Source organism: Fopius arisanus, unplaced genomic scaffold, assembly GCF_000806365.1.
Source record: "Fopius arisanus strain USDA-PBARC FA_bdor unplaced genomic scaffold, ASM80636v1 scaffold00007, whole genome shotgun sequence".
NCBI lineage: Eukaryota > Metazoa > Arthropoda > Insecta > Hymenoptera > Braconidae > Fopius > Fopius arisanus.
Window position 1 is genome coordinate 1,070,112 of NW_011887746.1, and position 12,292 is coordinate 1,082,403.

Sequence of the window (12,292 nt, forward strand, 5' to 3'; positions counted from 1 at the left end):
CACCGCACTCCCTCCACCACGTGTATAATACTTGAAAAGAAAAATTTTAATTACAATGCAATTTTCTTTGCGGCGTTGACGCCTTTGAAATGCTGTTAAGGTTCCACTCGAATACATGAAGCAATCGTGTCCTCGAGCCTAGAGAAGTTTCTCTCTTGTCCTCCCCCTGGAGCGGAGCTTTTGGTCGTTTTGATCCGTCAAGATTAAAGAGACCAGCGCAGGCGCAACCACTTGGGCTCCACATCCCCATATTCGTCATCACGATGAATATATTATTTTTTTTCTCTCCTCTTCTCTCCATGTAGTCTCAGCGTGAAACTCCCGCAGGATTGCATTGGGATTGCAAGGACAATTCCGTGGATTCGACGATATTGCACTTCTTTGTTTTCCCAAGTCAGCCACAATCTTTGACGAATGACGGGAGAACTGGCGGCAGCCGATCATTTCTTCCTATTGCGATGAGAAAAAAAAAATGAAACCAGAGGGTTTTGCGATTTTTTTCAGCCATCAGCAAGTTGCCAATTCACAACTTCTTCAGTGCTATTACACTGTAAAAAATATCCCACTCAGTGTTTTAGAAAAGTTTAACTCGTGAAAAATAAAAAAAAATAAATAGGCTAAAATAAAAGTAGAGAGATAACCACTTCTATCGGTGGACTGGGTAAATTCCCAGTCTCACCAGTTTCTCTACAGCCTCCACTTTTCTACGATTTTCCCTGGCCGGCCACTTCTTGAGAGTCCACTTACTCCCCGGGTGAAGAGAAAAACTTTGCTCTTTGCGATGATCGGTGGAGGAGCTTTCTCATTCGTGAGATGACGTCGAAAATCGTCACATCATCTTCCACCCACCACCTCATTCACCATCATCCCTCACCATTCGTCCGTCTATCGTAACAATGAATCACTATTATTGCTCGCTGGTTAACACATGAGCCCAGTGATATTTTAATTTAAAATTTCAAATAGGGTTGGAATGAATGAATGACACCGATATTTCACCCGTCAACAATTTCACCCCTCTTGGGGATGAATGTCACGTGTGCAGGGTGCGAATGTAATCGTGCACCAGGTGTCTCGTAGGTCTCTCCTAACGAAGGCTATTTCTCGTGCTGTTACACGACTGGGGTTTTGTCAGATGTACACAGTCTTTGGATCTTTGGATTTCACTCTTTTTCAGGGTGAAATCTCTTAACGAGAATTGAGCAACGTTGACGAAAGTTTTCTCGTTAAATTGTTTGCCAAGATTCAATCATGTAAAATCTCCAAGCAATTCATCCAATATTTTACACCAAAAATTTTCAAACAATTCTATAGAAATTCTTCTCTTCACGAAGAGGCATATTTCATTGGGTTTGCGAGTTTATACGAGATAATACCTTGCAACGCATCGTTGCTCCATTTCCATACAACAACGCAAAGTACCTATCTTTCGTTAATGATGTTGTCAAGGAGAAGCCAGATGTAATACTGCTTTGACGTAGAATCAGACGTATTGTGTATATATCGTGCTGGGTATGATTTTGATAACGAGCTTATGCCAAATTCTCCGGGCAGCTTCCACGATGCTCAACGCTAATTGATGTCAATCCGTGGTGCATGAATAGAGGCCATTGTGACGAGGGATTTTCGTGTACCTGTCTACCTTTCATGGATTCTGGCGGTTTTTTTTTATGGTGGACATTAAAAAAGCATTTAAAAACGTTTTTATGAATTCAACGATCAAGTGTACATGCAAATTTGCCGTCAAAAAGCTTCACGTCGTTAATGACACCAAAATGCAAATCCGGTCTGTATTTACCCAGAGGATTGTCGTCTTATCCAGGGTTTCCCTACGCACCGACCATTACTCCTACTCTCTCTTTTTTAACCCCCTCCCTGTATTCTCTATCTTCCATCCCTTTCATGTTGCTTTTGTTTGTCCAACCAGCTTGTTATTTCATTCGGTGTGTTTCACCGATTTTTATAGTACTCCAGTGCAGTAAAGAAAGAGGCAAACGTCTACCTCGTCATGTAGAATTTATCCAACAGACAGAATTCAAGTCGGGTAAAACTTGACGCTATATACAAGCCAAACATACGGTCTAGAAGATAAGAGTGTCCATCGGGAGCCTGCCAAGGATAACAAAGGGTTTTAAAAGGTCCTTCAGGCCAGCAGCCACTGCTTTTTCGTCTTGTCGCCTTTTTCGTCCCATGTGTCTCTTCTAAACTCCAGGGTTCAACTGTATTCTCTCCCTTCCTCGACAACATTCTTTTCGGGACTTACTTCCTCGGGGGCACTTGTCAATCCAAAGTGTTTCTGCTCTTGACAAAAATGCAAAAAACTTGGCGAGCCTGTGAAGGGCATGGTAGGCTTCTATCATTCGTATAAACTTTAAATTTACCTCAAGATTTGAAAAAACAATAATCATTGATTGTCTTGGCCACTGGTGAATGCGCCAGAATATATAATATTATATGAATATATAATACCTGCAATTCCTAATTCATGATTTGTCTTTCGAGAGCAATTGCTTTGTTATTCCCACCTCCAATGTACTCACAAGCTACTTCGAAACTTCCTCAAAGACGAGTTAGACTGGCAGTTTGTCCCAAAATTACCATACATTCCGATTATCATGGGAATGAATCCGTTAAAAAGAAAATGAAGAAATCTCGTATATATAAATTACCCCGAAATAACACGAGTGCATCGTGAGTGTACTCGACGATTTCCCCAGTGAAATTGGGTACTTTTGGATTGCATCGGCGAGTGAGAAAATTGTGCGAGTCGGTGATGATCGGGCGGGGAAAAAAACACAGAGGGAAAAAAAAAGGATTGAGAGACCAGAGGGACCCAATGGTGCATCGTGAAAGCCATTCGGGTATCATAAATCGGTGAGCCCGGAGGTTCACGTGAGGTGTGAACCGGTTCCTAACGCAGTTTTGACGTTGTACCGAGGGACGAAGGGATATGAGGTAAAACGATGAGGAGGTTATCGTGAGCCCAGAAGGCACCATTCGCCTCCTCACCTTTATGGGATTTTCGTCGTCTCGTCTTATTCCATCGGTTCTTCGGTTTAAACCTATTTCGCTTCTTATCTTACACGTGTACATTATTAATTTTTCCCTCAGACGCTTCCATCATTCTCATCCTTTATCAATATTCATGATCATCAATAACTGAGATGAAATACAGGATGAACATTGTGAAAAGTTAGATTTAGAGTAATAGTCATCTGTCTGCTTGTTCCTTTTCAGATTAACATGGAGGCTGTCACATCCACAGATTACGACACATCCGATCTGACTCGTAGCTTCAATCAGATGGGTTTCAGCACTTATAATTATCTCCAGTTTGAGGAGAAATACAAATCTCGTCAGTACTTGGAGTATCAGCGAAATCCAATCAAGCCTGGATTCACCGGCAGAACATTCTCCCGACATTCTAACGATAGAAATGATAAAATTGACCAAAGCTATCCGAGAAGTCATTCACAACCTGAAAAACCACATCATTTGGCGTATGAGGCACGTTCTAGATCGCAGGATTGCCGTGAACAGATGTATTACCAGCCTGATGGCACTGGTAAATCAGAGAGTAGACATACCAAGTGTCACCGCACAGGTAATCACGATAATGCACCAAATGTTGTGTTGGAGAAGAAGGAACCGAAATTGGCTGGCGCGGAGAAAAGTGAGAAGCGAGATAAATCGTGTGTCTCCGTTCACACCAAACATAATCATGTCAGACAGGAGCAAAAGATTAATGGACAGGGCAATCAGTTGAGCAAGCCCGAGTCAGTGGAGTGTCACTTACCGGGCCATCAGAGGGCTGATGATCCACCAAAGTATCGGCCCCTTGACAGACCACCGAAGTATCAGGAGGATGCACCCAGGACTGAACCACCACCCAAGTATTGTGAGGTCACTAAGCGCCAGGAGGATGGTAAAAAGTCTCAGGTGAGATATCATTCTTCTTTTTTTTAATCATCACATGGAATCATTCCAATCTTTCTCTGTCCGATTTTAGTAGACCAACTAAATCTTTAAGAAGAATCTCTTATTCATCTTGAATTTAAATAAAAAATATTACATCCAATTAATTACAATTTTGTTATAGGGTTTCCTTATCTTATGCCCCCAGAAAAGTTTATCCCTTGAAAAGTTTCCCTTGAAATTTCTTATTTTTTATTTTTTAAAGTTGCATGGAATTTCTGTACAATTCTTTTTTTACGAATCTGTTAATTTCTTAAATATTGTTGCAATTCTCTATTTTCTGGAGCACATGGCAGTGAAAAATGGCGAAACAGTCAAAAATTCAGCGTATGATTTCCCTGATTTTTCAATCTATTAAAAATTTAATTGTACCTGATGTTGAAATTTTACGATGAACATGAAAAATTCAAGCCTTCATCGAAAAATCAATTCCCACTCAACATAAACATTCCAATCGTCTTAAATCTTCAAAATATAAATAAGAAATATAAAGAACCTGAAATTTCACTCAATTTTTAACTCTGTATTATCTCATGTCCGCAATAATATTTACTAAACTTCGATAACATTTACGTGCAATAACTGCTGAAAAAAAATGAACCTCAGCATGAAGTGGTGCTGTCACTTGGATCTGCAACCAGACATCCGGAGTTGCATAAAAATCAAATGAAAATACATTTCAATGCTCCCAATTCATTGGATTCCCCCTGTAAAATAAGAAGAAGTGACCAAAAAAAAAAACAAAATAAAAAAAAAACAATAATTTTTATCACCACCAGGAGGAGAAGGTACGACGACAAGTGGTGACTAGGGGGGGTAGTGGTCTCGGTGGAGAGGCGCCGACTAATCTCACCAGTATCACGCCAGCCGCGCGAGAGTCAAGAGGGGTCTCTGTATCAAAACGCCCCAATCACAAACAAATCGACACCGAGACCAACGATGAACAGCAAGTCAAAATACCCCACCAACAATCGAGAATCAGTACCAATGCAAGTACATACGTAAGTGGTGGTGTAATTCTCGGTGTTAACAGCACAGTTTTGTGTCCAGAAGTGATGATCGGCTGTCCAGACACTAAATTAAAAGGTGTCGAGTCTTACCTCAAGTCGGACAAGCAAAAAACCGATAAGATCAAGTGCGATACGGGAAAGTTGGCGGATAAAATAAAATCGGTGCAGGACGCCATGTACAAGCCCCATGACGTAGGAAAAACAAAGGGCCCACACGAGCCTGGCATCAGCCACGTGGGGTACAAAGTTGACAATATAAAGTACTACGGTGAATTGAAGGGCTTTAAATCATACGGTGCTATTGACAAACCACATCAGTACGCATCCTCCGATAAAGGACACACGAGTCATGATAAATCTCATGCTAGATCTTCGAAGCAGTGTGAAAAGAGTGGTTATAGTGAAAAGTACAGTGAAAATTACTATCATCGTGCTGTCTACCTTAAATCACCCTCTCTGTATCCACCAAATGTTTTTCAAGAGAGCAAGTACGCTTACAGTGTCAGTGGAGTTCCTGGGACGCCGGCGCAGGCCAGTGCTGCTGCTGCATTCTTCGCAAGGTAGGATTTTCAAATTATCAGGGATGCCTATTTATCAGCACGTTGAAACGGTTTTGGATTTTGATTAGCCGGGCCGCGAGATAGCTATGATGGGCTGTTATGGTTTCTCTCTCTCTCTCTCTCTCTCACTCTCTCCTTTTTTTTTTCACTTAGGCGAGACTGGAAAAAATGGAGAAATGTAGAGGAGAAGATCAAAGAGAATTTCGGTGCAGCGTCTAGCTCCCCGGAGCTTTTTAGAATTCATAATCTGAGAAAGTGTGCGTTATGGAGTTGAAATGGCAGATATTAGTGGGTCTTTTGAGTTTTAGAATGATTAAGAGGGATCATTTGCCTGAGCTGCTTTAACGGAGTCATGCATTTACTCCGAGGGGGTGGTAAAAATTGTTGTTTTAATATCAGCCATTGCTCCATTCATTTAGATTTCAATGCAGGTGAAAATTCTTTGGTACGATCTCTGCATTGTCTTCATCAGTTTACTTCAATTATCTATTGTGTTTTGAGTACGTCTCTGGAATATTAAATGAACATTGAACAAATTGGCAATCTGCTATTGGCCTGTCTAGACGCTCAACAGGCGCCACTTAATGAGCCACTGCTATTTATTTCACCATAAAAATCTCTTTTATATTAAAACACAATAGAGAATTTGCAATACGACTTTTAATCGTACCGTCTGTTGAAGATTCAAGGTATTTTAAATTGCTTCCTGTCTCCAAAATGTACAAACTCTCGGGACAATATCCCCGATGGCTTTTTTTTCCGGATGATGTAAACGGGAGTGAAAAAAGGTAAAAACTGTTGGAGAAAAATCAGATGAAAAAACTTGTGACGCCCCCGGGGCAAATGTACATACACGAGTTGCATCGAGTAAAATTGACCCGGGTCTGAGCATTCGAAGACTTTGAAAAAAATAAAATAAAATAAAGAATGAGAAAGTGGATAGTATATAAGAGTAGGGTGAATTGAGGCGCGTGCGATCGAGCTCTCTCGGGCGAACAGCAGGCCATATTGTTGGTCTTGGTGATTTTATGCGTCTTTTATATTGCCTTCCGCACGCCGATCTTCCATATTCCAACCCGCCCCTGTTACGTTTCGTCTCCTCTCTTGGACCTCTTCCTTCTTATTTCACAAACCTTCTTCTACCTCTGTGAATGACTTTAACAGAGGGCTGACTGTTCCCTCCACAGAGAAAGACCTTCCCATGATTTTTCAGCGAAAAAGTCTCGATACTGGAGATATAATCTCGGAGGATGTTGGGGATAAAATTCTTCATTGCGTAGATAAGATTTTAGTGGTACTCATCGAAAAAATACGAAAATGCATAAATTTTTCTCGTTCTAATGCCCAGAATCTGCTCCGAACCAATAACATTTCACCCATTGAATTCTCCAATTTTCGTGTAGTCGAGAAAAAATACCCCATGAATTATTCATTCGGAGAGTTGAAGAGAAAAAAATAATCTCGAGTCATTCAGAGAATCTCGAAGGATCCTTGGAGCCATTAAATTTTGGGACTCACCCGCGGAAGTAATGAGCCCATCTTGTGGTGATAAAACCAGGCCAACTAAAATCTCTGCTGGAGCATTCATAACCCTCTTCTTCTGATTATGCATCCAGATTCTTCTCTGATTCCTGGGAATATCACAGGGGTTTCAGAATACAATACATATTTATCGTTGTGGGGGCAATCTTTGGAGTCTCCCTCGGTATATTATAACTCGGAAATCCTATTAGTGCCCGATTGATGGGAAACTCGGTGTCAATCACGCTCGAGATATTATTGATGAACATTAATCTAGATGACATATTCAGTATTGACAACATTGTTGCCCCTACCGTCCGAAATTTGATCCATCGTCCTCTCGATTCTCATTTTAACCGGTTTTAGTTTTCCTTCTTTAAAAAAAAATGTCACTCTGAGTCTGCTGACACTTGCAGCTCTCAAATCTCCCCAGTTTTTCGATTGAATAATACATGGGCTATTCCGTTTTAAAGCTCATGTTATTATTTTTAAAAGGCTCCTCGATTCATACACACAATAAAAATACTTGAATGAAGTATATTTCATACCTGCTTCAAGTATTTATTTTTTTCCGTGTACGTACATGCAAAAAGTTCTTCCGTATATTTGAAATATTTTTTAAAGTTATGCGAGACATTATTATATTTATATTTATTTCCCTCTGGAGAAAATCTGTCTCGTTCCCTTGGCTCTTTCCAATATTACATATCGAGCCAAGAAATTAATACCGAAATATGATCCTTATCGATTGGAGGAGACAGTCTGAATAGGTCAGCGAGGGTTGAACTCTTGGTTCAACAGGTAGCAATGGTATAGGGAGTCGACGAGCCCCAGCCCTCTTCATTATATTCATATCATGTAAATGCGCAAGCCAGCTGTAAGCACCCTCTCCCTACATCAGTCTAAGACAAGTTTAATAATATTGAATGACAAACTGGTTAGAAATAGTCTATCAAATGATCTTCGCGCTAATGAAATAATTAAAATAATTGGAATAATTGGGTCTATCATTTTGGCTTTTGCACGATTAATCACTTGATATTCAGCAACAGAATTGGACTGTTCGGGTGCTGATGCTGCTCGAACTAATTGAGACCATAAGCCGCTACCTAATTATCCCTCGGCAGTTAGAAGCAATTGGAAAGATCTCGCCACCGAGAAGTGTTAACCCGAGGTATTTTAACGAGTTTTTGAGCCAAATTAAAAATCGATAATGCCGGTTAATACCCCTGGTAGTAACACTTGATCTCACCTAAATGTAATTAAATGGAGCTCGTGGAGTTCACTTCGTACCATGCGTGTAATAATTAGCAATTACTGGGTACAGGGGAGATATTGGCTACCAGTAACTTTTCAATTTTATTCTTCAAGACTTTTTATATTCTTTTATCTTTTTTTCTCCTTTTCCACTGCTGGTGCATTCAATGACGCGTAAAGATGTTATCGAGAAGGCGGTGCGGATTAACTGGGCTTGATGCAAACGACATCAGTTATCGGTAATGAATGGTACCGCGGCGTTACATCGATAAACCTTTTCGATTCGAGAGTTATGATTTCTTTGAAATATCATTTCATTTCTGCCATAAAAATTGGCATTGAGACGTTCAACGGAATTGATGTCTGTCCAAATTCCCATATTCATTCTTTCAATGAATAATTTCTTTCTTCTGCTGAACATTGACTCAGAAAAAATTAGTTTCACGTTTCTATTGTGAACTAATAGTTTCAGGAATGAATGGATAATTGAAAATGATAAATTCGAGATGTCTGCCCTTTCCAGTTGGCTATTAAAATTCAGAGGGAATTTCTATAGAAGAGAGGCTAGTTGAAGTCCTTGGAGATCCCCGGGCTTGTCATAAATCTTGGAAAACTCATATTTACTAGTCCAGAACATACATCACTCTCAATGATGGTGGAGAATGACGTTTACAATGACCTAATTTTTTCAACACGTATACGGTTTCGATGGTGATCGCATGTCGAGAGGTTAAAGGGAGAGAGTGAAGCAACAGGATCATTAATTACTCCATATTATGTGGCACACCCGAGTGGTTGAAATCAATTGGAGGGAATCACTCATCAGCGTCAGGTGGTCCACTAGGTTCATAAATCACTGGCGATTCGTTCGGTAGCCGGAAGAATCCGAGAGGAAATCTATTATTCAATCCAATCGTTTTCTTCAGCCACTCGTAATGCATTTTCCCTCTATTACCATATAGGTACTTCCAACATTATCGATTCAGTTGTGATTTCGTCTCGTTCAAATAAAAAAACAAGCCCCAGACTATCGCATTCTAGTAACAATATTGGAGGAGGATTCGGAGGTTTTAAACCTCGATGCAGGGATTTATTATTATTTTTCATCACAGCGTTTTTGTTTTTCAACGAAAAAATTTTTTTTTTTTCATGCTTTTATTCCATTCACATCAGCGGGCTCTCGACATCTGACACATCAACACGAACGATTGAATCGGCAAACAAAACTCCCACGAAAACTCCGTGTTCACTCCCCTGTGGGAATCCAATGCTGAATATCAGTCAATTCGAGGCAGAATGATACTCCGATACTGTGCGGGCGTGGAAATATTTTTCATCTTTTTCATTTTTGTCTTTTTTTTTTGAAAAAGGAAAAATCGAGTGATGAGGTTCACAGTGCGTCATAACTTATTTAAACCCTTCGTCGATGGTATCGCTTTTTGCGCCGGAATAAATTTACTCGTGATCGAAATGAAAATCAAATTTCCACATCAAGTTGGCAGTTTCACCTGTCCATGGGCCAATTAAATTTGAATAATTTGGGAGAGGGGAGGATTTTGAAATTTTTATACTCGATTGATTTTTCCATCTGCAGTTGTCGATTTAAAAAAAAACATTCAATTTCAATTTGAACGGAGGAACCGTAAAGTATGATAATAGTTTCGAGATTTCCCATGTGCCTCGCACGAGATTATTGTCTCCTTTTTTTTTTCAATTTCCATTATTCGTTTTTATCTCGGCCCTCAGTCACTCCGGGCGGGCGAGACTCGATGCACATGTCAGTGAAATTTTCCTTGTGTTATGGTGTCTCAGGGATGTACTCGGAAAATAATTGAAACTGCACCCTTAAAAAGAATTAATCCAAGCAAAAGAAGAACCTTAACAAAAACCTTTTAACCAACCCATGTACTTATTAAAAACGAAGCAGCTTCTGCATTTGCCTGAAGAATATCACTTCAATATGTAAAATCAATAATTTATCAATGGAGAACAAAATTTTAATTCGATTCATGAAAATATTCTGTTTATTCAAAATTAAAAAATAGTGTTACCACAAGGTAAACTGTAATAATGATTTGTTAATAATTAATGAACACTTTGTCTTGTCTATAAATTTTTCAATAATTTTCCGGCTGTATGTTGCTTTTCTGCTTTATTTCGAAAGGCAACAAATTAACCTGTCATTTCGATTCACAAAATAATTCAACTCCCACCAGAAAATATTTCAATCTCACGTTCTTTTTCTCAAGTCACTTCCACAATCTCCAATATTTTCCACATTTTTCCTCATTCCATGTTTCTCACCCAGCGAATTCAAGATTCAATTATAGATTCCGACAGGTGGCGATCGTGTAATCACCTTCTCTTGAAAATTCTCCCCGACATTCCCTTTTTCTCTCGAGTATCGTTTGTCGTTGAATTATTTTCTCACATTTTATTTCACGTAAAGCCCAATGTTATCCTCGAGAGTTGTGTATCGAAGTCAATTCGCCAGTCTCCATTTCCGAGATTCAATTATAGATTTGGGTCAAAAAAATCGCCAAAAGCGGCTACCACTTTTCCCCTCAACATTCTAAACAAATAGCTCAATTATTTCAACAACTAGCTGCATTTCGCTCCTTATCACTCTCTATTTTTGCCGGAAATAAACCTGAAAACGTCATTGGTTTATTAGACCACTTGATCATGGGACTTGTCCCCATCATTTTGCGCTCGACTGTTTGAAAAACGTTTTTTTTTTCTCTCCGTACAGAACGTGATATGAAATTCAAGCGGCGTTCGTACAATGAATGCAGTTACTCGGAAATAGAATTGGTTGCATCTACTTTCAGTACACGATGGCAGAGAATTATATTCCGTTCTCTCGCAAAATAACGAACAGGTGAATTAGTTCTGTCTCTGGTAGCAACCGATTTTTCCATTAAAAAAAAATTTCATCTCTCATCCCTGGAATGGTTGCCTCCATTTGTTTAACTTTGCCCGGAATTTCCGAATTCTCGAACTGCGGAAGAGATTCTCGAGATTCCAGTGAGATGGAATAAATAATATGAGGATAACCGTGGATACAACTTTGTCGTACGAGAGAGGGAAAACCGGAGAATAAATCTATTTCTTGCGTTAGTCGAATACGTTATAAGCCGAGCTGTCAGGGAGTTCAGCTCCTCCTCTCTGGCGATCATCCATCTCCTCCCATATTTTTCATTTTTTATTCTATTTTATTTTTTTATCGTTATCTCAGAACTCTCCGGAAGCTAAACCTTTCGTTCGTAATTTTATCATTTCGAATATTCAGCTGTAGTATTTTCATTCGGTCGGGGGAAAAAATAAGAGAAATAAATTTAATGAAGTTCTGGGGATGATATGAGTACGGGCATGCGGGGGTTATTAATTATGCAGAACTGAGAGCTCTCAGTGCGGGTAACCCTCTGGCGTTTTCTGGTCGCAAAGCGCACTATCGCCGTGTAATATTATAATTATATCGGTAGACGTCACGGAAGCATTGTAGCTCGAGGGGTTATACTAAAAAAAGACAATCCTTTCGGAAAAAAAAACGCGGAAAAATTAGAAATTAAAAATATATCTTCCATTTTCATATATTGATTTTTTTTCCTCAAATTTTTTTTTATTCCGTAAACTAAGAAAAACGAATTAGTAATTAAAAAAATTCTTTTGAAACTAATAAATGAATTCAATGGACAGTCGCAAACACATATGCGCATGCACATAATCTTCTAACGAGTCATTATTTCGAAAAGATTTCTGGGAATAAATTTTACCGGAGTAAAAATTATGTATACTGCGAAAAAAAATGGAAAGCCAAAGAAAAGGGAATGGGACTAAATAAAAAAAAAATAAAAAAAAGTAATTTTTTTTTGCCGTATATCTGATCAAAACCAGTGATGGGTAAATTAAATTTTTTAAGGTTTTAAGTCCTCAAGTCTCGGAAAATTTATGAATTATCGTAGTTCT

At 39.2% G+C, this 12,292-nt stretch overlaps 1 protein-coding gene across 1 annotated transcript in view; it reads left to right on the plus strand.

Moving 5' to 3' along the window:
• Positions 1-12,292, plus strand: part of LOC105273852 (kinesin-like protein CG14535) — a gene marked incomplete at its 5' end in the record, with an annotated part of 151,135 nt that overhangs the window by 22,212 nt on the left and 116,631 nt on the right. The window contains 2 exon segments of the mRNA XM_011316529.1: positions 3,238-3,939; positions 4,755-5,545. Coding sequence (XP_011314831.1) covers positions 3,238-3,939; positions 4,755-5,545 — 1,493 coding nt within the window.